We start from the raw sequence: 23,534 nt of genomic DNA, 5'->3' as shown, positions 1-23,534 counted from the left end.
GGGGGCGGGGGCGTCTGGGTGCCCTCCTGGGGGTCCCGGAGGAGTTTGGGGGGGGCCAAGCGCTGCCCCCCCCGCCTCCCCCCACCACGGGTTGTTAATTAAGATTAATTAAGGGGGCGGGGCCGGACGCCGGGGTCCCTTTGGGGGGGGGAGGAGATGTGTCCCCCCCCGGGGGGGGAGGGGGCGGTTCATGGCGGGGGGGGGGTGGAGTCGGGTGGGAGGGGGGTGGGGTTTGGGGAGGGGGAGGGGCTCCCTCGGCCCCGCCCCCCGCCCCGCCCCCACCCGCTTCGCCTCCTCCCTCCGAGCTCCGCGCCCGGATCGGGCCCCCCCCGAGCCGCCCCCCCCACCCCCCCCGCCCCCGCCACCCCCCGGCCGGGCCCCCCCTCCCCTCCATCACACTCGGGGGGCCCCCCCCCATCCCCGGCACCACCTCCCCCCACCCCCTTCGGGGCCCCCCCGCCGCCCCCCACCCTCACCCTCGGGGCTGCCGGAGCCCCCGGCCCAGCGCCCCCCACATCGCGCCCCCCCATTTAAGGACCCCCCCCCATTTTACCACCCCCCCATCCTCCCCCACCTCCATTTTCACCCCCCCCCAAATTTTAACCCCCCTCATTTTTGACCCCCCCACCCCCATTCCCCCCCCCCCCGCATGCCGGACCCCCCTCCTTGACCCCCCCTCCTCCCCCTCACCCCCCTTCACTGCCCCCCCCCAGCACCCCCCTCCCTCTCCCCCCCTCCCCCCCGGGGCATGGAGGGCGCGGGGGGCGGCGGGGCCCCCCCGGGGGGTTCCGACCCCCCCGACCGCGCTGTCGAGTACCTGCTGGAGCTGAACCGGATTATCGCGACTCAGCGACATCTCCTGGCCTCGCAGCGCCGCCGCATCGCGCAGCTCGAGGGGCAGCTGCAGCGCCTGGCCCGCGAGAACCGGCACCTGCGGCAGCGCGGGGGGGGCGCGGGACCCCCGCCCCGGCACGCGGTGAGGGGGGGCAGGGCCGGGGGGGGGAGGGGAGCGATGTTCGGGGGGTGCAGGAGATCGGGGAGGGGGGGGTCACGGGGGGGTCACGGCGTGGGGAGGGTGGGTGGGGGGAGGGGAAGGTGGGGAGGGGGGTGTGGGGGGGCGTGGGGTTATGGGGTGGGGAGGGGGGTCACGGGGGGGTCACGGGGATTGGGTTATGGACGGGGTCACTGGGGGGTCGCGGGTGGGGGGGGGCTGGGATTGGGGGTGCAGGAGGTCAGGAGGGGGATATGGGGGGGGGTCGTGCAGTGGGGGCCCCCATTTTGGGGGTGGGGAGGGTGAATTGGGGGGGGTCGTGGGCTGGAAAGCCTCGTTGGGGGGGTGCGGGGGGTGGGGAGGGGGTTCTGGAGGGTCGTGGGGAGCCTGGGATCGGGAGGGGAGGGGCCTTTGGGGGGTTCGTGGGGCGGGGACCCCGATTTTGGGGGTGTGGAGGGGCTGGGGAGACCCCCGGGCTTGGAGGCAGAGGGGGCTTACGGGGGGGTCATGTAGGGGGGACCCGAGTTTTGGGGGTTTCTGAAGTGGGGAGGGGGCTTGGGGGGGTGGGGATCTCGGGTTTGGGGTGTAGGGGCTGCACAGAGGAATTGGGGGGGGGGGTCCTGGTGCGGACCCCGGGTTTGGGGGTCATGGAGGTCACAGGGGGCTGTGGACCGGGGACCCTCGAATTGGGGGCTCTCAGGGTTGGGCTGGGGGGGTCCCAGGGGGGCTTTTGGGGCTGGGACGGGGTCGGGGGGGGTCTCAGGGCCGTATGGGGCAGGATGGGGCTCCCAGGGGTCCCATTTGGGCAGGGTCAAGGGGGTCCTGCGCCCGTGTGGGCCCAGCTGGGGGCTCCACATCGGCGGGGTCAGGGGGTCCCGGGGCCACGAGGGATTGGGTCAGGGGCACTCAGGGCTGCACGGAGCAGGGCAGGGGGCTCAGGGAGCTCCAGACCGAGCTGGGGCTCCCAGGGTTATCCGGGGCACGTCAGGGGGTCCAAGGGATGGACGGACCGGGTTGGGGGTCTCGGAGCCCCACGGGCCAGGGCAGGCCGGGTCCTACATCCCCAGGACCGGTCCGGCCCGGCCCCCGGTGCCACCCCCGTGTCCCCCCCCCCGCCAGGGCCACGCGGACCCCGACGGTCAATACCAGAACCACCTGGAGGCCGAGGGGCCCTACGGGGACCCCGAGCTGCCGTACCCGCCCCGCGCCGAGCGGGACCTGCCCTACCCGGCTCACGGCGACCCCGACGGGGCGTACCCGGCGCACCTGGACCGCGACGGGACCTACCCCGAGCACCTGGAGCACGACGGGACCTACCCGGAGCACCTGGAGCGGGAGCGGGAGCGGCCCTACCCCGCGCACCTGGAGCGGGACGCGCAGTTCGAGGCGCTGGCCGAGCGGGACGGGCCCTTCTCCGGCCGCGCTGACCACGAGCGGCCCTACCCGAGCCGCAAGGAGCGGGAGCGGCCCTACCTGAGCCGCGCCGAGCGGGACGGGCCCTACGCGGCCCGCATGGACCAGGAGGGGCAGTTCCACGGCTGCCTGGAGCGGGACCTCCAGTACCAGCCGCACCTGGAGCGCGACGGGCAGTACCCGGGCAGGATGGAGCAGGACGGGCAGTACTCCGGCCGCATGGACCAGGACGGGCAATATTCCGGCCGCATGGACCGCGAGGGGCCGTACCCGGCCCGGCTGGACCGCGACGGGCAGTACCCGGGGCGGCTGGAGCAGGACGGGCAGTACCCGGAGCGGGACGGGCAGTACCCGGCCCGGATGGACCCCGAGGGGCCGTACCCGGCCCGGCTGGAGCGGGAGGGGCCGTTCCGGGCCCGGGACGGGCACTACGGGCCCTGCTGGGAGCGGGACTGGGCGCGGGGGCCCCTGAGCCGCGGCCCCTCCCGCAGCTCCAGCCCCGGCGGGGGGCACAGCACCAGCGCCAGCACCAGCCCGGCCACCACCCTGCAGCGCAAGTACGGAGCGGGATGGGCGGCGGGGGGACGGGAACGGCCCCAAAAAACGGGGCTGGGGGTGGGGAACGGCCCCAAGGTCGGGAACGGCCCCAAAGTCAGGGACTGGGCATGGGGAATATCCCAAAAATCCGGGATCGGGGTTGGGAACGGCCCCAAAATCCGGGATTGGGAACGGCCCCAAAATCCGAGATTGGGGAGCTGGGGCTGAGGAACACCCCCCCCCCCCCCCCCCCCGAATGGGGGATCTGGGATTTGGGAACCTGGGATCCGCCAAAATGCGGGATTTGGGGATCTGGGACTCCCCTCAAAAATCCAAGATCTGGGGATCCAGGATTCAGGACCCCTCCCCCCCCCCAAAACCTGGGATTTGGGATCAGTGATTTGGAAATCCACGATCCGAGACCCCCCTCAAAATCCGGGATCTGGGGCTCTGGGACATCCCCAAGTCCGGGATCTGGGATTTAGGAATCCAGAACACGGGACTCCCACCAAAACCTGGGATTTGGGATCTGGGACGCGTTCCCCGCTCAAAATCCGCGATTTGGGATCGGCGGCTCCTCCCTTCCACCCTCCGAAATCGGGGATTTGTGGATGCGGCCCCTCCCAAATCCGGCCCCCCGTGGGGGGGGGGAGCAGGTGCGGGATCCGCGGGGGGGGCGCGACGTCAGAGCCCCCCCCGGGCCCCCCCCGAGCCCCCCCCGGGCACCGTCTGTCGGCCCGGGGGCAGCCGGGGACAGCCGGACATGGGGGGGCACCGGGGCCCTCTCGGGAGGATTTGGGGTGGGGGGAGTGCCTGGATCCCTTTTTGGGGGGGAGGGGTCCCCGGGGGGGTCTCTGCCCCTCACTGACCCCCCCCCTCCCCCCTTCCCCCCCCCAGGTCGGATCGCGACAGCTCGAGGACAGTGAGGTCAGTGCTGCCCCTCCCCCCCGGCCCTTGACCGCGCCCCTCCCCCGCTGCCCCTCCCCCCGCTGCCCCTCCCCCTCGGACGCCTGGGTCCCCTCCCCGGGGTGGGGGAGGGTGTGGGGGTGTCAGGTGAGTCACGACAGGGCTGCTGTATCGCGACAGGGCCGTTCTGTCGTGACACCCCCCGGAATGTCGCGACAGGTCCGACACGTTGCAATGGAGCCGACCCGTCGCGAGAGGGCCGGGCCCGTTGCAATAGGGCTGATGTGTCGTGACAGGGCTGATATATCGCAAGCGGCCGATATATCAGGGCAGGACCTAGCATGTCACGATAGGGCTGGCATGTCACGATAGGGCTGGCATGTCACGATAGGGCTGGCATGTCACAGCGGGGCTGGCACACTGCGACAGGGCCGTCCCGTTGTAGCGGGCGGGGCTGACATGTCGGGACAGGCCCCCGACGTGTCGCGACGGGCCCGAGATGTCGTGACGGCCCCCCCCGTCATGTCGCGACAGGCGGGGCCACGCGGTTGCCGGGGCGGCGTTGCCGGGCGACGGCGCGGGCGGTGACAGCGGTGACAGCGCCGGGGGAGGCGACAGGGGGGGCGTTGCCGTGGCAACGGGACCCGCCCCCGGCGCCGGGTCCGACCCCCCGGGCGGCCCCAAAAAAACCCAAAATCGCCCCAAAACCCCCCCGGGCAGGGGAGGGGCCGTGCCGGGGTGGGCGACAGTGCCAGGGTGGCGGCGGCGACGGGCGGGCGACAGCGGGGGCGACTTCGTCGTGCAAGGGCTGTGCCGGGGTGTGCAAGGGCCGTGTGACACCGTGTGACATCGTGTGACACTGTGTGTGACACCACGTGTGACACCGTGTGACACTGTGTGTGACACCACGTGTGACATCGTGTGACATCGTGTGACACCGTGTGTGACACCACGTGTGACACCGTGACATCGTGTGACACCGTGTGACACCGTGACATCGTGTGACATCGTGTGACATCGTGTGACACCATGGGACACCATGTGTGACACCGTGTGTGACACCGTGACACTCTGTGACACCATGTGTGACACTGTGTGACATCATGTGACACCATGTGACACTGTGTGTGACATCATGTGACACCGCGTGTGACACCATGTGACATGATGTGACATGATGTGACACCGTGTGTGACATCATTTGACGCTGTGTGTGACAGTGTGTGACACTGCGTGTAATACTGTGTGACGCTGTGTGACATTGTGACAGTGTGTGTGACACCGTGTGACACCACGTGTGACACTGCTTGTGACATCATGTGACATCCTGTGACACCGCGTGTGACACCACATGTGACACCGTGTGACATCATGTGACACTGTGTGTGACAGTGTGTGACACTGCGTGTGAGACCACGTGTGGCACCATGTGTGATACCATGTGTGACACCACATGTGACACCGTGTGTGACACCACGTGTGACACCATGTGACATGATGTGACACCGTGTGTGACATCATTTGACGCTGTGTGTGACAGTGTGTGACACAGCGTGTAATATTGTGTGTCACCGGACATCATGTGACAGTGTGCGTGACAGTGTGTGTGACACCGCGTGTGAGACCGCATGTGACACCACGCGTGATACCATGTGACACTGCGTGTGACACTGTGTGATATCATGTGACACCATGTGACGTGACACTGCGTGTGACACTGTGTGTGCATCGTGTGACACCACGTGACACTGTGTGACACTGTGTGACATGATGTGACACCACGTGTGACACCACGTGTGACACCACGTGACCCTGTGTGTGACCCTGTGTGTGACCCTGTGTGTGACCCTGTGTGTGACACTGTGACACTGGTGCGGGTGACACCCTGGGCAACCCTGTGCGAGAGCATGTGACAGCAGTGACGCTGTGCCAGGGGTGGCAGCCGCCTGTAACCCCTGTGCAAGAGCACGTGACCCCCGTGTGACCCCCCGTGTGACCCCCCCCGTGACCCCCGTGTGACCCCCCGTGACCCCCGTGTGACACCGCGCCAGGGCGGTGCCGGGGCGTGCCAAGGGCTGTGTGACAGCAGTGACACCGCGCCGGGGTGTCCAACCCTTGTGTGACCCCTGTGCTGGGGCTGTGCCGGGGCGTGCGAGGGCCGTGTGACACCGTGTGTGACACCGTGTGTGACACTGTATGTGACATCGCATGTGACATTGTGTGTGACACTGTGTGTGACACCGCGTGTGACATTGTGTGTGACACTGTGTGACACCGCGTGTGACATCGCGTGTGACATCGCGTGTGACACCGTGTGTGACATCGCGTGTGACACCGCGTGTGACATCGCGTGTGACACCGCGTGTGACACCGCGTGTGACACTGCGTGACAGTGTGTGACACTGTGTGTGACATCGCATGTGACGCCGTGACGCCGTGTGACACCGCATGTGACACCGTGTGACACTGTGTGACTGTGTGTGACACCATGTGACCATGTGTGACACTGTGACACCCTGTGACATCGCATGTGACACCGTGTGTGACACTGTGTGACACCATGACCGTGTGTGACACTGCATGTGACACCATGTGTGACGCCGTGTGACATCGCATGTGACATCGTGTGTGACACTGTGTGACACCGTGACCATGTGTGACACCGTGTGACACCGTGTGACATTGCATGTGACACCGTGTATGACACTGTGACCGTGTGTGACACCGTGTGACACCGTGTGACATCGCATGTGACATCGTGTGTGACACTGTGTGACACCGTGACCATGTGTGACACCACGTGTGACGCCGTGTGACATTGCATGTGACACCGTGTATGACACCGTGACCGTGTGTGACAGCGCGTGACACCGTGACCGTGTGTGACACTGTGTGTGACACCGTGACCGTGTGACACCGCGTGTGACACCGCGTGTGACACCGTGTGACACCGTGTGACACTGTGTGACATCGCATGTGACACCGAGTGTGACACCGTGTGTGACACCGTGTGACACCATGACCATGTGTGACACCGTGTGACACCGTGACCGTGTGTGACACCGTGTGTGACACCGTGTGACACCGTGTGACATTGCATGTGACACCGTGTGTGACACCGTGACCGTGTGTGACACCGTGCCAGGCGGTGACACCCCCGTGCCAGGGCCGTGTGTCCTCGCGTGTCCTCGTGTGCGGGTGTGCCGGGCTGTGACCCCCCCGTCCCTGTCCCTGTCCCGGGCCGTGTCCCCTCCCTGTCCCCCCAGGGACCCCGAGGTCCGGCAGGGCCGGAATTCCGGCTGGAGCCTTCCGGACTTGGGGGGGGCAGGAAAGGGGGGGAGGGGCTGCCATGAGTTCGCCAGGTCTGAGGGCCCGGACACCCCAGACCCCCCCGGACACCCCAGACCCCCCCGGACCCCCCCTGACCCCCCTGACCCCTCCCCTGCTCGGACCCCCCATGACGTGAGTGCGGGACACTGGGGTGGGTGGGGGGGACCTGGGACCTCCCGGGCGGGGTCAGGGAGGGGAGGGGACCCCCAGGACCCCCCAGAGTGGGGTTTGGGGTCGGGGGGGGTCAGCGGGTCCCTCCCTGGGGGGGGCTGGGGGGGTCAGGCCTGGACCCGCCGCCGTGGGGCCCCTCCCCCATCCCGGGGATCCACTGGATCCCTCCCCACCCCCACCCCCGGCTCGTGTCCCCCCCCCCCCCTCGTGTCCCCCTCCCCCCCCGTGTCCGTGTGTCCGTCCCCCCCCTCCGGCTCTTGACTCGTTTCTCTCCTCTCTCTCCTCCCTGTCCGTCCGTCCATCTGTGTCCCCCGTGGCCATCCATGTCCCCCCCGTGTCCGTCTGTCCGGCTGCCACCCAACCCACCCCCCATCCATCTGTCCCCCCCCGCTGTCCGTCCCTGTCCATCTGTCCGTGCCCCCCCACTGTCCGTCCCTCCACAGTGACCCGTAGCCATCTGTCCCCTCCCATCCCCGGCCACCGTTCCCCCATCCGTCTGTCCCGCGTTGTGCCCTCCGTCCATCTGTCCCCCTGTCCATCATCCCTCTGTCCCGTCCCCACGTCCGTCTGTCCCGCAGCGTCCCCTCTGTCCCTCTGTCTGTCCCCCCCATCCGCTGCCCCGTCCACTGTCCCCCGTCCATCTCCGTGTTGCCCTCACCCGCTGACCCCCCCGTGTGTCCGTCTGTCCCCGCTTGTCCCCCCACCCACCCGACTGTCCCCCCACCCATCTGTCCCCACCGTCCGTCTGTCCCCACCGTGCGTCCCCCCGCCCATCACCCCCTGTCCAGTGTCCCCTGTCTGTCCCTGTCCCCCTGTCTGTCCCCCCCTCCAGGTGCCACCCTCAGGTGCTTTGGCTGCTCCAACCTCCCCCCGCCCGCAGGTAAGAGCCGGACCCCCGGGGCCGCAGGGGCCTGTGTCGGTCCCTATAGGGGCCATAGGGACCCCAGGGACCTACAGGGGCCCTGGCGGAGCCCTGGGGGGCCTTGAGGGGCTGTACAGATCCCATAGGGACCCCAGGGCTCTATAGGGGCCCGTTCAGCTCTGCCGGGCCATAGAGACCCAGGGCTGTGGAGGGGCCCATATAGGATCCCTATAGGGCCATACCAGGGCTGCACAGGGGCCACGTGAGCCCCAGGGACCTGTAGGGGACACAGAGACTTGAGAGACGTGTAGGGGCCCATACAGATCCCTATAGGGGCCCTGTGGCCCCCGGGGCCTGTAGAGAAGCTATGGGGCCCCCAGGGCTCCATAGGGGCCCGTACAGACCCCTATAGGGGCCGTATGGACCCCGCGGCCCCATAGGGGCCCATACAAATGCCTAGAGGGGCCCTCCGGTCCCCAGGGCCCTATAGGGTCTCTATAGGCGCCGCCTGCTCCTCCTCCGGCCGCCGGGGGGGCGGGGGGGGCTGTTTGGGGGCGGTTGCCATGGCAACGCCTCCATCATGGCGCCTCCTCGGGCTATTTTGGGGAGGGGGCGGTGCCGGGGGGGCGGGGCTCGGGGGGGGACCCAGCGGCCGGGACCCTCCCCCGGGGAACCCCCCCCTCCCCTCCCCCCCCGCCTCCAGCCCCCGCCGCGTCTCCATGGCAACCGCCGCCCCCCGCCCGCCGCGTCGCCATGGCAACCGCCATGGGGATGGGGGGGGGCTCCGCGCATGCGCCGGGGAACAGGGACACCCCCCCCCCCCCAGCCCCCCCTTGGGGACCCCCGGCCTGGGGGGGGCCTGGGGGCGCCCTCCCCCCGTCAGAGACCCCCCAGTTGGGGCGGGGGGGGTCCCCAACCTCAGGGGGGGCGTCTCCCCCCCCCGGGGACCGAGCTCCCCCCAGCAGGGACCAGGCTCCGGGCTCCCCCCGCAGTTTTCTGGGGGGGGGACACGACCCCCCCATTCCATGTCCGAGGGACCCAGGCGTCCGCCCCCCCCCCCCAGGACCCTCCCCCCATCCCCCCCCACCCAGGGGGTCTCGGCGTCCGGGCACGCGCAGAGCGGGGGGGGTGGGGGGGGGGTCGCTCCTCGGCTCCTCCCCCCCCTCACCCCCCCCGCACCGCCCGGCCGGGCCCTGGTTCTGCTGCGGAGGCGCCGGGGGCTCCCCCGCCCCCGCCCGGGACCCCCCCCTGCCGCCCCCCCCCCCTCCCGGGGGTGTCCCCGTGTGTCCCCCCCCCCTTTTTGGGGGCGCCCCCCCCCCCCCCCCAAAATGTGGTGCCTGCAGTGCACGGCCGACCGGCGGCGGGGGCCGCTCCGGCAGCGGCTGCTGCACGGGTGAGTCGGGGACCCCCGGGACCCCCCCGGGACCCCCCCGGCACCCCGAGACCCCCCGGGACCCCCCCGGGACCCCCCAGACCCTTCCCCTCCCCCTCCCCCTGCGCCGCGCCCCCCCCCCGCTCTCCCCCCTCCCCTCCCCCCTCCGCCCCCCCCCACCCGCCCGGGACCCCCCCCGGGAGTTTTGGGGTCCCCCCCACCCCCCCCGCTCTGCTCCGCCCCTCCCCCACCCGACGCTGGGTCCCCGCGGGGCTGGGGGGGAGGAGACGCGTCTGTCCCTGTGTCCGTGTGTCCCCCGTGTGCACGTATGTCCCTGCCACGTGTCCGTGTGTCCCCATGGCCATGTGTCCATGTCCCCATGTCTGTCACGTCCGTGTGTCCCAATGGCCATTTGTCCATGTCCCCATGTCCATGTCTGTGTCCCCATGTCTGTATGCCCCACATCATGTCCCCATGTCCCCCTGTCCCTGTGTCCCATTGTCTGTGTCCCCACGTCCATCTGTCCCGTGTCCCTGTGTCCCCACATCTGTCACGTGTCCCTGTGTCTGTGTGTCCCTGCATCTCATGTCTGTCACTTCCATGTGTCCCATGTCCCTCTGTCCCCATGTCCCTCTGTCCTCATGTGTCTCATGTCCCCATGTCTGTGTCTGTGTGTCCCCATGTTGGCCATGTCCGTGTGTCCCACATCTGTGTGTCCCCCTGTCCGTGTGTCCCACATCCCGGTGTCTGTCTGTGTCCCCATGTCCCCCATCCCTGGGTCTCTGTCCCCATGTTCCCGTGTCCGTGTGTCCCATGTCCCGGTGTCTGTCTGTGTCCCCATGTTCCCGTGTCCGTGTGTCCCATGTCCCGGTGTCTGTCTGTGTCCCCATGTTCCCGTGTCCGTGTGTCCCATGTCCCGGTGTCTGTCTGTGTCCCCATGTTCCCGTGTCCGTGTGTCCCATGTCCCGGTGTCTGTCTGTGTCCCCACGTCCCCCATCCCTGGGTCTCTGTCCCCATGTCCCTGTGTCCCCCCAGTCCCCGCTTTGGTGGCTCCAGGCTGTCTGAGGGGTCTCAGGGGGACCTGGGGTGGTCTCAGGGAGGTTTAGGGGGGGGAGTCTCAGAGAGGTCTGGGGGTCCTGGGAGGGTTTCGGGGTGGTTCAGGGAGGTCTGGGGTGGTTTGGGGGGGTCTGGGGTGTCTCTGTGGGGTCTCAGGGGGTCCCAACGTGGGGGTGACGCGGTGTCCCCGCAGCGTGGACGGCGAAACGCCGGGCAGCGAGGGGGGGGGGCCGGTGCCCGACAGCCCCGGGAGACCCCCCCCCTACCGCGGCCTCCCCCAGCCGGCGCCCCAGGGCCCAGGAGGAGCCGGAGGCGGCCCCGGGGGGGGCTCCCCGGGGGTGGCCTGGCCCCGGCTGCCCCCCCAGCCGGCCAGCGTGGCCCTGCGCAAGCAGGAGGAGGAGGAGGAGAGCAAGAGGCCGAAGGCTCTGAGCGACAGCTACGAGCTCTCCACCGACCTGCAGGACAAGAAGGTACCTGGGGACACCCCTGGGACAGACCCCGGCCATGTGTGAGGTCATTGGCCACGTGTGATGGTCATTGGCCACGTGTGATGGTCACAACCCTTGTGTGATGGTCACAACCCTTGTGTGATGGTCACTGGCCATGTGTGACAGTCCCAGCCTGTGTGATGGTCCCCAGACCCGTGTGATGGTCCCTGTCCCCATACAATGGTCCCTGTCCCCATATGAGGCCACTGTGTCCCTGCTCTCCGCTGCCCACCCTCTTTCCTGGGTGTTGCCTCTCCTGTGTCCTTCTCTTGCCCTGTCCCCTCCCTGTCCCCTCCCTGTCCCCTCCCGCTCCCCATGGCCACATGTCCCTGTCCATGTTTTGATGTCCCCATCCATGTTCTTCTCCTTGTCCCCATCCCTGTGTCATCATCTGCATCCCCATGCCCATGTCCCCATCCCTGTCCCCATCCCCATGTCCTCATGTCCTCATTCATGTCCCCATGTCCCCATCCCCATGTCCTCATTCATGTCCCCCTGTCCCCAACCCCATGTTCTCATCCACATCTCCATGTCCCCATCCTTATGTCCTCATCCACGTTCCCACCCATGTCCCCATCCATGTCCCTGTCCACATTTCATCCATGTTTCCATCCATCCCCATGTCCCCACATCCCCGTGTCCCCATTCACAACTCTGTGTCTACATTTCCCTATGTCCCCCTCCATGTCCCCATGTCCCCATTCACATCCCCATGTCCCCATGTCCCCATCCCTGCCCCCACACCCCCGTTCCCATCCATGTCTTCATCCCCGTGTCCCAATCCCCATGTCCCCATCCATGTCCCCATCCTTGTCTATGTCCCCATATCCCCATGTCCCCACCCATGTCCCCATCCACATCCCAATCCCCATGTCCCCACCCGCATCCCCATGTCCCCAACCCCACATTCTCATCCACGCCTCCATGTCTTCATCCCCATGTCCCCATCCATGTCCCCAACCCCATGTTCTCATTCACACCTCCATGTCCCCGCATGGCCACCCATGTCCCCATTTTCATCCATGTCCCCATGTCTCCACCCATGTCCCATGTCCCCATCCTCATCCACGTCCCCGTATCCCCACATCCCCACCCACATCTCCATGTCCCCAACCCCACATTCTCATCCACACCTCCATGTCCCCATGTCCCCATACGTGTCCCGTGTCCCCATCCTCACCCATGTCCCCATGTTCCCACATCCTCACCCATGTCCCCACCCTCATCCACGTCCCCGTGTCCCCACCCTCACCCATGTCCCCACCCTCACCCACGTCCCCATGTCCCCACCCATGTCCCCGTGTCCCCAACCTCACCCGCGTGTCCCGTGTCCCCATCCTCATCCATGTCCCCATGTCCCCACTTGTGTCCCGTGTCCCCATCCTCACCCACGTCCCCACGCGTGTCCCCGCAGGTGGAGATGCTGGAGCGCAAGTACGGGGGCTATTTCCGCTCGCGGCGGGCGGCGCGGACAATCCAGGCCGCGTTCCGGCGCTACCGCATGGCGCAGAAGTTCGAGCGGCTGCGCAGCGAGGGTGGCCGGGCGCGGCGCCTGGCGCTGCCGGGGCTGCGCCTCCAGTTCTCCTTCGAGGAGTACGACCGCGGCCCCCCGGCCCCCGCCCCGGGGCCGCCCCCGCCGCCCCCCCCGTACTTCCAGGGCAAACCGGCCTCGCTGGACGAGGGCGTCCTGGGGGGGCCGCGGCGCGCGCCCCGCTACGGGGGGTCCTGCCGGGCCGGCCTGGACGGGGGCGGGGGTCCCGGCGAGGGGGCGGCGGTGGGGGGGGGCGCCGGGGTGGGGGGCGCGGGAAGCCCCCCCCGGCAGCTCTCGGCGTCGGCCGATTTCGGGCCCGGAGGCGCCGACCTGGAGGAGGCCTTTGCGCAGCAGGTGGGGGTCAGGGGGGTTACGGGGTCACAGGGGGGTCCTGGGGGTTACGGGGTCATGGGGGTCACGGGGGGTCACAGGGGTCATGAGGATCAGGGGGGACATGGGGGTCAGGGGGTCACAAGACCACGGACGCCACAGGGGCCATCGGGGGTCATAGGTGACAAAGGGAGTCAGGGGGGTCATGGAGGTCACAGCGGCCACTAAGGGGTCATTGGGCCATGGGGGGGCCATGGGAGGGGTCACAGGGAGTCGGGGGTTACGGGGGTCACATGGGTCACCCTCACCCCCCTGGCCAAGGGGAGGTCACAGGGGCCATGGGGGATCATGGGGAGTCGGGGGCCTCGCAGGGGGGTTCCGGGGGGTCCGGAGCCAATGGGGGGGCGCAGAGGGACCTCTGGGGGTGGGGGCTCACGGGGGTCCCGTCCCTGCAGGTGAAGTCCTTGGCCGCCTCCATCGATGAGGCGCTGGGGGGGGGTCGCGGGGTCCCCCCCGGCGCCCCGGCCCCCCCCGCGGGGGACAGCGCGGCCACCTCCGCCAGCGACGTCACCCTGTACCTGGACGAGGGGCTCCCCGGCTCCCCCCACTCCCCCGAGAGAGCCCCCAGCCCCGAGCCCCCCCCGGACACCGGGGGGCCGCCGCCCCCGCCCGCCCCGCCGCCCCCCCCGCCGCCCCCCGCCAACCCCCCCGGCCCGGCCGAGCGTTGGGGGGGCCCCGAGGAGCCCCCCCGGCGGGGCCCCCCGTGCCTGGAGTGCCGGGGGCGGGGGGCCGGGGGGGGGCACCCCCCGCTGCTGACGGTGGAACCCCCGAGCGACAGCTCCGCCGACCTGAGTGACCGCTCGGACCGCGGCTCCATCAACCGGGGGGGCCCCTACGAGCCCGAGGGGGCCGGGGGGGGCACCTTGCCCCGCTCCGGGCCCCCCCACCGCTGCTTCCACCCCGAGGGCCCCCCCCCGCCGCCCCCCGGCCCCCCGCCCCCCCCTGCGGCCGAGGAGGGCTCCGAGGGGGACAACGAGAGCCTGGGCAGCAGCTCCAACTCCAACGAGACCCTCAACTGCTCCTCGGGCTCCTCGTCCCGTGACAGCCTGCGCCGGCCCCCCCCGCCGCCCCCCCCGCCGCCCACCGCCCCCCCGCAGCCCCCCGGCCCCGCCGGCCCCCCCGGCAAGGCCACGTACCAGCGGGAGCCGCGGCAGAGCTGGGACTCGCCGGCCCTCAACAACGACGTGGTGCAGCGGCGGCAGTACCGCATCGGCCTCAACCTCTTCAACAAGTGAGGGGGGCCGGGGGGCCGTGCTGGACGTGGGGTGGGGGCTGCAGGTCCGGCAGCGCGGCCGCGCGGCACTCCCAGGGTCCCCAGGGAAAGAGCGGGGTGGGACTGTTGGTGACCCCGTGGTGAGGGCAGGGTGATGTTCTAGGTGACCCTATAGAGAGGACATGGGGATGTTGGTGGCCCTGGAGAAGGGTGAGGTGGCCTGGGTGGCCCCACGGAAGGACAGGATGGCCGTGGTGGCCCTGTAGCAAGGGCAGGGTGGTGTTTGAGGTGACCCTGTAGAACTCCCCAATGACGTTCTAGGTAACCCTAGGGTGAAGTTCTAGGTAACCCTACAGTGACATTCCAGGTTACCCAGTGCTCAAGATATGACAGTGTTCCAGGTGGCCCTGTAGACGACCAGGTGGCCCCGTAGATGACCAGGTGGCCCTAGAGCCAGGAGCAGGTGACGTTCTAGGTCACTCTACAGCCAGAGTGACCACCACAGGTGACCCCATGCCCACTCCCCGCAGGAAGCCGGAGAAGGGGATCCAATACCTGATCGAGAGGGGGTTCCTGTCTGACACCCCCGTGGGTGTCGCCCACTTCATCCTGGAGCGGAAGGGCCTGAGCCGGCAGATGATCGGCGAGTTCCTGGGCAACCGCCAGAAGCAGTTCAACCGCGACGTCCTCGAGTAAGGGGGGGACGCGCTGGGGAGGGGGGCTGGGCCGGGCTGCGGGGGGTCCCCCAGACCCATGCCCTGCCGCGGGGTCTCGGCAGCTGCGTGGTGGACGAGATGGATTTCTCCGGGATGGAGTTGGACGAGGCCCTGCGGAAGTTCCAGTCCCACATCCGGGTGCAGGGGGAGGCGCAGAAGGTCGAGCGCTTGATCGAGGCCTTCAGGTGAGGGGTGGGTCCCTGTCCCCACGTCCCCACGTCCCCATGTCCCCACATCCCCCTGTCCCTGTGTCCCCATGTCCCCGCTGCATTGCCCCTGCCACCAGGCCACAGCACACAGTGGTGTGGCCACCATGGGGTGACGTTCTAGGTGATCCTATGGACTGGGGGGGGACACAAGGGGATGGTGGCCCCTGTGGGACCAGGTGCCATTCTAGGTGACCCTACAGACTGGCAGGACATTGGGGGGTGGCCCCTGGACCACAGGGTGATGTTCTAGGTGACCCTGTGGATCAAGGAGGGGACGTGGGGGTGGTGGGCCCATGTTCTAGGTGACCCTACACACTCGGGGGCCCCGGGGCAGCTGTGGGGTGCAGAGGCCACCCCGCAAGGCGGGGCCAGCCGTGGGGCACCGTGACCCCATGGGCCGTGGGGGTTGTCCGCCCCGCAGCCAGCGCTACTGCGTGTGTAACGCGGCCCTGCTGCGCCAGTTCCGCAACCCGGACACCATCTTCATCCTGGCCTTCGCCATCATCCTCCTCAACACCGACATGTACAGCCCCAGCGTCAAGGCCGAGCGCAAGATGAAGCTCGAGGATTTCATCAAGAACCTGCGAGGTGAGGCCCCACCGGCCCCTCACCCCCTGGTGACCCCTGCCCGGGGGCACAAGTCCTAGAGCGGGCATGGCTGCCATGGGTTCTAGAGCAGGGCTGGGTGTCATGGTTTCTAGGACAGGTGCTGGGTGCCACAGGTTGTAGAGTGGGGTGGGCGTCACAGGTTCTAGGACGGGGCTGGGTGTTGCGGGTTCTAGAGACAGCCCCGTCATTGTGGCTTCTAGAGCGGGCCCACAGTTCCTAGAGGAGGGCAGGGTCTGTGTGGGTTCTAGAGTGAGGGCTGGGCAGCACGTGTTCTAGAGTGGGCGGCGTGATGTGGGTTTCTGGAGCAGGTCTGTGTTCGGTGGATTCTAGATCGGGACTGACACTTCTGGGTTCTAGATCAGACAGAGAGACGAATGTTCTAGAACAGACCCGTGGGTTCTAGAGCAGGAATGGCAGGTTGCCGGTTCTGGAGTGGAGCCGGGTGAGAGGGTTATAGAGCCCGTCTGGGTGTTGGGGGCTCTAGAGCCCGTCTGGGTGTCAGGGTTCCAGAGTGGGGGGGCGGCTGTTGCGGGTTCTAGAGCCGGTCTGGGTGTTGGGGTTCCAGAGTGGGGGCGGCTGTTGCAGGTTCTAGAGCCCGTCTGGGTGTTGGGGTTCCAGCGTGGGGGCGGCTGTTGCGGGTTCTAGAGCCGGTCTGGGTGTCGGGGTTCCAGAGTGGGGGCGGCTGTTGCGGGTTCTAGAGCGGGCCCGGGTGTCGCAGATTCTGGAGCGGGGTTGGCAGTTGTGGGTTCTGGGGTGGGGGCCAGGCACTGCGGGTTCTAGAGCAGGCCCGGGTGTCGCGCAGGGGTGGACAACGGCGAGGACATCCCGCGGGACATGCTGGTGGGCATCTACCAGCGCATCCAGAGCCGCGAGCTGCGCACCAACGATGACCACGTGTCTCAGGTCCAGGCCGTCGAGCGCATGATCGTTGGCAAGAAACCGGTGGGTCTGCTCGGGGGCTGCTCTAGGTGACCCCTGGGGGTGTTGCAGGTGACCCATGGGACAGGTTCTAGGCCACCCATGGGAGACACTCCAGGTGATCAGTGGTGGGGGGCAGGATTTTCTAGGCCACCCATGGAGCAGGTTCCAGGTGACCCATGGGGGACATTCAGGGTGACTCGTGGGTGACATTTTGGGGTGACCCATGGGGGGGGATGCTTGGGGTGACCCCAGTGGTGGTTCAAGGGTCCCGTCACCCCCCAGGGGTGGGGCTGGGGGGGCTGGGGGTGTGTCCCGCCCCGGAGGTGACCCCACCGCTGTCCCCAGGTGCTGTCCCTGCCCCACCGGCGCCTGGTCTGCTGCTGCCAGCTCTACGAGGTGCCCGACCCCAACCGGCCCCAGCGCCTGGGGCTGCACCAGCGCGAGGTTTTCCTCTTCAACGACCTGCTGGTGGTGAGCGGGGGAGTCCCGGGGGTCCCGGGGGTCTCAGGGGGTCCCAGGGGGTCCTGGGGTGGGCTCACCCAGGAGATGGGTCCCCGGTGACCCCGTGGCCTCGGCAGGTGACGAAGATCTTCCAGAAGAAGAAGATCCTGGTGACCTACAGCTTCCGGCAGAGCTTCCCGCTCGTGGAGATGCACATGCAGCTCTTCCAGAATGCCTGTGAGCCCCCCGGCACCCCCCGGCACCCCCGGCACCCCACGGCATCACATGGGACCCCAGAGCACCCCACAGCACCCCACGGCACCGCACAGCATCCCACAGCATCCCACAGCACCCCACGGCACCGCACGGCATCACATGGGACCCCATGGACCCCACAGCATCCCCAGCACCCCACGGCACCCACGACACCCCACAGCATCCCACAGGACCCCACAGCACCCTCAACACCCCACGGCACCCCTGGCACCCCGCAGCACCCCCGGCGCCCCACGGCACCCCACAGCACCCCACGGCATCACATGGGACCCCATGGATCCCATGGCACCCTATGGGACCCCACAGGACCCCCCTGCCCCCACAACACCCTCATGGGGGGCTCCCCCAGCCCTGTGTCCACCCCGGAGCGTTGTGTTCTCCATGGGGTGCCCCACAGGGTCCCCCGGGGTGACTCCGCTCTGTGGTGCCCCGTTGGACATCCCACGGTGTCCCTCACGGAATGTCCCTGACCCCGGGGGATGTCCCTGACCCTGGGAGTGTCCCTGACCCCATAAGGGTGTCCCTGACCCCACGGGGGTGTCCCTGACCCCATAAGGGTGTCCCTGACCCCACGGGGATGTCCCTGACCCCCCATCCCCCCCAGATTACCAGTTTGGGATCAAGCTGCTGTCGGCGGCGCCGGGCGGGGAGCGCAAGGTGCTGATCGTGTTCAACGCCCCGAGCCCCCAGGACCGGCTGCGCTTCGCCAGCGACCTCCGCGAGTCGGTGGCCGAGGTGCAGGAGATGGAGAAGTACCGAGTGGAGGGTGAGCGGGGCCCCAGCACTGGGAGCACTGGGAGGGGCAGTGGGAGCACCAAAATGGGCACTGGGAGCACTGGGAGGGGCACTGGGAGCACTGGGAGCACCAAAATGGGCACTGGGAGCACTGGGAGGGGCACTGGGAGCACTGGGAGCACCAAAATGGGCACTGGGAGCACTGGGAGGGACACTGGGAGTACTGGGAGCACCAAAATGGGCACTGGGAGCACTGGGAGCGACACTGGGAGCACTGGGAGGGGCACTGGGAGGGGCAGTGGGAGCACCAAAATGGGCACTGGGAGCACCAAAATGGGCACTGGGAGTACTGGGAGGGGCACTGGGAGCACTGGGAGCACCAAAATGGGCACTGGGAGCACTGGGAGGGGCACTGGGAGCACTGGGAGCACCAAAATGGGCACTGGGAGCACTGGGAGGGACACTGGGAGTACTGGGAGCACCAAAATGGGCACTGGGAGCACTGGGAGCGACACTGGGAGCACTGGGAGGGGCACTGGGAGCACCAAAATGGGCACTGGGAGCACCAAAATGGGCACTGGGAGCACTGGGAGGGGCACTGGGAGCACTGGGAGGGGCACTGGGAGCACCAAAATGGGCACTGGGAGCACTGGGAGGGGCACTGGGAGCACCAAAATGGGCACTGGGAGCACCAAAATGGGCACTGGGAGCGGCACTGGGAGCACCAAAATGGGCACTGGGAGCACTGGGAGGGGCACTGGGAGGGGGACTGGGGCCACTGGGAAAGGCGTTTTGGTGGGGCCTAGGGATGCTGGGGGTGCACTGTGGGCCATTGGGCTGATTGGGGGGGGCACTGGTGGGCCCTGGGGGCACTGGGGTCACTGGTGGGCACTGGGGGTCACTGAGGTCATTGGGGGGCACTGGGGTCACTGGTGGGCACTGGGGTCACTGGTGGGCACTGGTGGTCACTGAGGTCATTGGGGGGCACTGGGGTCACTGGTGGGCACTGGGGGCACTGGGTGCACTGATGGGCCCTGGGGGTCACTGGTGGGCACTGGGGGTCACTGGTGTGCCCCCGCAGCAGAGCTGGAGAAGCAGAAGGGCGTGGCGGGGACACTGGGGGTCAGTGGGTGCAGTGGTGGGCACTGGGGGTCACTGGGGGTCACTGGTGGGCACTGAGGTCACTGATGGGCACTGGGGGTCACTGAGGTCACTGGTGGGCACTGGGGGTCACTGGGGGTCACTGGGGGTCACTGAGGTCACTGGTGGGCACTGGGGGTCACTGAGGTCACTGGTGGGCACTGGGGTCACTGGTGGGCACTGGGGGCACTGGGGGTCACTGGGGGTCACTGGTGGGCACTGGTGGGCACTGGGGGTCACTGAGGTCACTGGTGGGCACTGGGGGTCACTGGGGGTCACTGGGGCAGTGGTGGGCACTGAGGTCACTGGTGGGCACTGGTGGGCACTGGGGGCACTGGGGGTCACTGGTGGGCACTGGGGGCACTGGGGTCACTGGTGTGCCCCCGCAGCGGAGCTGGAGAAGCAGAAGGGCGTGGCGGGGGCACTGGGGGCACTGGGGGTCACTGGTGGGCACTGGGGGTCACTGGGGGTCACTGGGGGTCACTGGTGGGCACTGGTGGGCACTGGTGGGCACTGGGGGTCACTGGAGGGCACTGGGGGTCACTGAGGTCACTGGTGGGCACTGGGGGTCACTGGTGGGCACTGGGGGCACTGGGGGTTACTGAGGTCACTGGTGGGCACTGGTGGGCACTGGGGGTCACTGGGGGTCACTGGGGGTCACTGGTGGGCACTGGGGGCACTGGGGGTCACTGAGGTCACTGGTGGGCACTGGGGTCACTGGTGGGCACTGGGGTCACTGGGGGCACTGGTGGGCACTGGGGGCACTGGTGGGCACTGGGGGTCACTGGTGTGCCCCCGCAGCGGAGCTGGAGAAGCAGAAGGGCGTGGCGGGGGCACTGGGGGCACTGGGTGCAGTGGTGGGCACTGGGGGTCACTGGGGGCACTGGTGGGCACTGGGGGCACTGGGGGCCACTGGGGGTCACTGGTGGGCACTGGGGGCACTGGTGGGCACTGGTGTGCCCCCGCAGCGGAGCTGGAGAAGCAGAAGGGCGTGGCGGGGGCACTGGGGGTCACTGGGGGGCACTGGTGGGCACTGGTGGGCACTGGTGGGCACTGGGGGCACTGGGGGTCACTGGTGGGCACTGGGGGTCACTGAGGTCACTGGTGGGCACTGGTGGGCACTGGTGGGCACTGGGTGCACTGGGTGCACTGGGGGTCACTGGTGGGCACTGGGGGCACTGGTGGGCACTGGTGGGCACTGGTGGGCACTGGGGGCACTGGTGGGCACTGGTGGGCACTGGGGGTCACTGGGGGTCACTGGTGGGCACTGGGGGCACTGGGGGTCACTGGTGGGCACTGGGGGTCACTGAGATCACTGGTGGGCACTGGGGGTCACTGGGGGTCACTGGTGGGCACTGGGGGCACTGGGTGCAGTGGTGGGCCCTGGGGGTCACTGGGGGTCACTGGTGGGCACTGGTGGGCACTGAGGTCACTGGTGGGCACTGGGGGGCACTGGGGGGCACTGGGGGCACTGGGGGTCACTGGTGGGCACTGGGGGCACTGGTGGGCACTGGGGGCACTGGGGGTCACTGGTGGGCACTGAGGTCACTGGGGGTCACTGGTGGGCACTGGGGGTCACTGGTGTGCCCCCGCAGCGGAGCTGGAGAAGCAGAAGGGCGTGGCGGGGGCGCGGGGCGCGGGCCCCCCCCGGGAGGCGCTGAACGGGCTGAGCCGGAGCAGCCTGGAGGAGGCGTTCGGGGGGGAGGGGCTCAAACGCAGCGCCCTGAGCAGCTCCCTGCGGGACCTGTCCGACAGCGGTGAGACTGGGAGCACTGGGAGGCACTGGGAGCACTGGGAGGGGCTTTGGGGTGTCCACAGAGGGGTCTGGGGGGTCCCCTAGGGAGCTTAGGGTCCTCTGGGAGGGGGTTTGGGGTGTCCACGGGGGGGGGGTTGGATGCCCTGGGGGGAGGGGGGGTCTGAGGTGTCCACCGGGGATTTGGGATGCTCTGGAGAGGTTTTGGGGTGCCCTGGTGGGGAGTTGGGGTGTCCAGGGGGACATTTGGGGGTCTCTGAGGTGGTTTTGGGGTGCCCTGGGGCAGGGGTGGGTCTGCTGGGAGGGTTTTTGGGGTGTCCTGGGAGACTCTTTGGTGTCCCCGGATTTGGATCTCCTGGGATGGCGTTTGGGGTCTCCTGGGGTGCAGGTTGGAGTCCCTTGGGGGGGCTTTGGGAAATTTGGGGTGCCCCAGGGGGGTGTCCTGGGGGGGATTTTGGGTTTCCAAGGGGAATTTGGGATCCCTGGAGGGGTCTCCTGAGGGGGTTGGGGGGTCCGAGGGCGACTTGGGGTGCCCTGGGGGGTCTCCTGCCCCCCCCTCACTGCTTCCCCCCCCCCCCAGGCAAGCGGGGCCGGCGGAACAGCGTGGGGTCCCTGGACAGCACCATCGAGGTGAGGGGGCCACGCCCTGAGTGCCACGCCCTGAGTGCCACGCCCTGAGTGCCACCCCCCACAGTGCCACCCCCCTGCGTGCCACGCCCCCTGCGTGCCACGCCCCCTGAGCGCCACACCCTGCCACGCCCCTGAGCGCCACGTCCGAGTGCCACACCCGAGCACCACGCCCTGCCATGCCCCGAGCGCCACGCCCCCTGAGTGCCATGCCCTGAGTGCCACACCCTGAGTGCCACACCCTGAGTGCCACGCCCACTGAGCTCCACACCCCCTCAGTGCCACACCCCTCAGTGCCACGCCCCCCAAGTGCCACACTCCTGGCTGCCACACCCATTTAAGCCCGGCCATCTTTCCAGCCCACACCCACACCCCACCCACCTTGGCCCCACCCCCGCGTTGCCAATCGCCCCCTCTGTATAGAGAAGGGGCGGGGCTTGTCCGAAACGGGTGGGGCTGGCAGAGGGGGTGGGGCCATGGACGGAAGGGGCGGGGTTTGTTTACCAGCCCCAGAGCTCATCCACCAATGGGAAGGTGGGGAGGGCAAAAGGAGGCGGGGCTTGAAGCAGGGGGCGGGGCTTGTACACGGAAGGGGCGGGGCTGTTCAGGGAGAGGGTGGGGCTGGCCCACAATGGGCGGAGCCGAGCCCCGAGCGGGGCGTGGCTCCCTGGCCTGACCCCGCCCCCTCCGCAGGGCTCCATCATCAGCAGCCCCCGGCCGCAGGCGCGGGGGGGCCCGGGCGGGCCGGGGGGAGCCCCCGAGGGCTACAAGCCCCCCGCCCGGCCCGTCTCCAACTCCTCGTCCTTCCTGGGCTCCCTGTTCGGCAGCCGCCGCGGCAAAGGCCCCGCCGGGCCCCCCCCCGGCGCGGGCGGCCCCACCTCGGCCTCGGCCTCGTCGTCCTCGGCGTCGTCGTCGCATCATCACCACCACCCCCCCCCCGCGGCCCCCCCCGAGGGCCCCTCCAAGCTGCAGGCGCTGCACGCCCAGTACTGCCACGGGCCCGGGGGGGCGGCGGGCGCGGGGGGGGGCCCGGGCCCGCCGCCGCCCCCCCCGTACCCCCAGCAGCCGCCCCCGCCCAGCCGCCCCGCGCCCCCCCCGCCGCTGCCGGCCATCGCCGCCGGGGCCCCTCCACGCTTCCACGGGGGGCCCACCCCCCCCTTGTCGGCGCCCCCCCAGCAGCACGGCCCCCCCGGCGGGGGGTTCCCCCCCCCGCACCCCCATTACACCCTGCACCGGCCCGGCAAGAGGGGGGGGGCCCCGCCCGGCGCCCCCCGCCAGCCGCTGTCCCCCCTGCCCCTCTACAGCCCCGCGCCCGCCCACCACGGGCTGTCCCACGCGTACCCCCCCGGGCCCCCCCCGCACCACCACCCCCCGCCGCCCCCCGCCCCCGCCAAGCACTTCGTGTTCGGGGGGGGCGGCGGCGTGGGGGGCCCGGCCGGGGGGGCCCTGCGGGGGGGCGGCGGGGGGGCGGCGCCCCCGCCCCATCACCACCATCACCACCATCACCACCACCATGCGCCCCCCCACTCGCCCATCCCCCCCCACCCCTCCTACCCCCCCCTGCCGCCCCCCTCGCCCCACACCCCCCTCAGCCCCCACTCCCCCGCCGGCCCCACCTCGCCCCTGGCCCAGGCCGGCCAGGGCCCCCCCAAACCCAAGGGGGGGAACCGCATCAGCACGGTGGTCTGAGCCCCCCCCCGGCAGAGCCCGGACACAACTCGTGGCAGCGATGGACGGCGCCGGCCTGCTGGACGCGGTGGTTATTTTTGTAACCCCCCCATTCCCCTCAATTCCCCCCCCCCCCATCCCACCCCCCCAAAAAAAAACCTGCACGTGGCTCGTGTTTG

At 69.3% G+C, this 23,534-nt stretch overlaps 1 protein-coding gene across 1 annotated transcript; it reads left to right on the top strand.

Annotated features, from left to right (window-relative positions):
* Positions 1-748: 748 nt before the first annotated feature.
* On the top strand, positions 749-23,512 carry LOC309584322 (IQ motif and SEC7 domain-containing protein 2-like; the record flags this gene model as incomplete). The annotated part of the gene is made up of 16 exons (XM_082300281.1): positions 749-976; positions 2,111-2,961; positions 3,839-3,868; positions 10,832-11,108; positions 12,541-13,011; positions 13,443-14,278; positions 14,791-14,952; positions 15,039-15,161; positions 15,607-15,773; positions 16,597-16,736; positions 17,061-17,186; positions 17,294-17,393; positions 18,037-18,198; positions 20,903-21,064; positions 21,641-21,690; positions 22,381-23,512. The coding sequence occupies 16 exons, from the start codon at positions 749-751 to the stop codon at positions 23,374-23,376; spliced, it is 4,881 nt and encodes a 1,626-aa protein (XP_082156407.1). The 3' UTR covers positions 23,377-23,512.
* Between the last annotated feature and the right edge of the window lie 22 nt (positions 23,513-23,534).

This window comes from Coloeus monedula (genome assembly GCF_965178545.1).
Source record: "Coloeus monedula genome assembly, chromosome: 39".
In the NCBI taxonomy this organism is placed as follows: Eukaryota; Metazoa; Chordata; class Aves; order Passeriformes; family Corvidae; genus Coloeus; species Coloeus monedula.
This window is presented reverse-complemented; position numbering and strand designations above follow the sequence as displayed.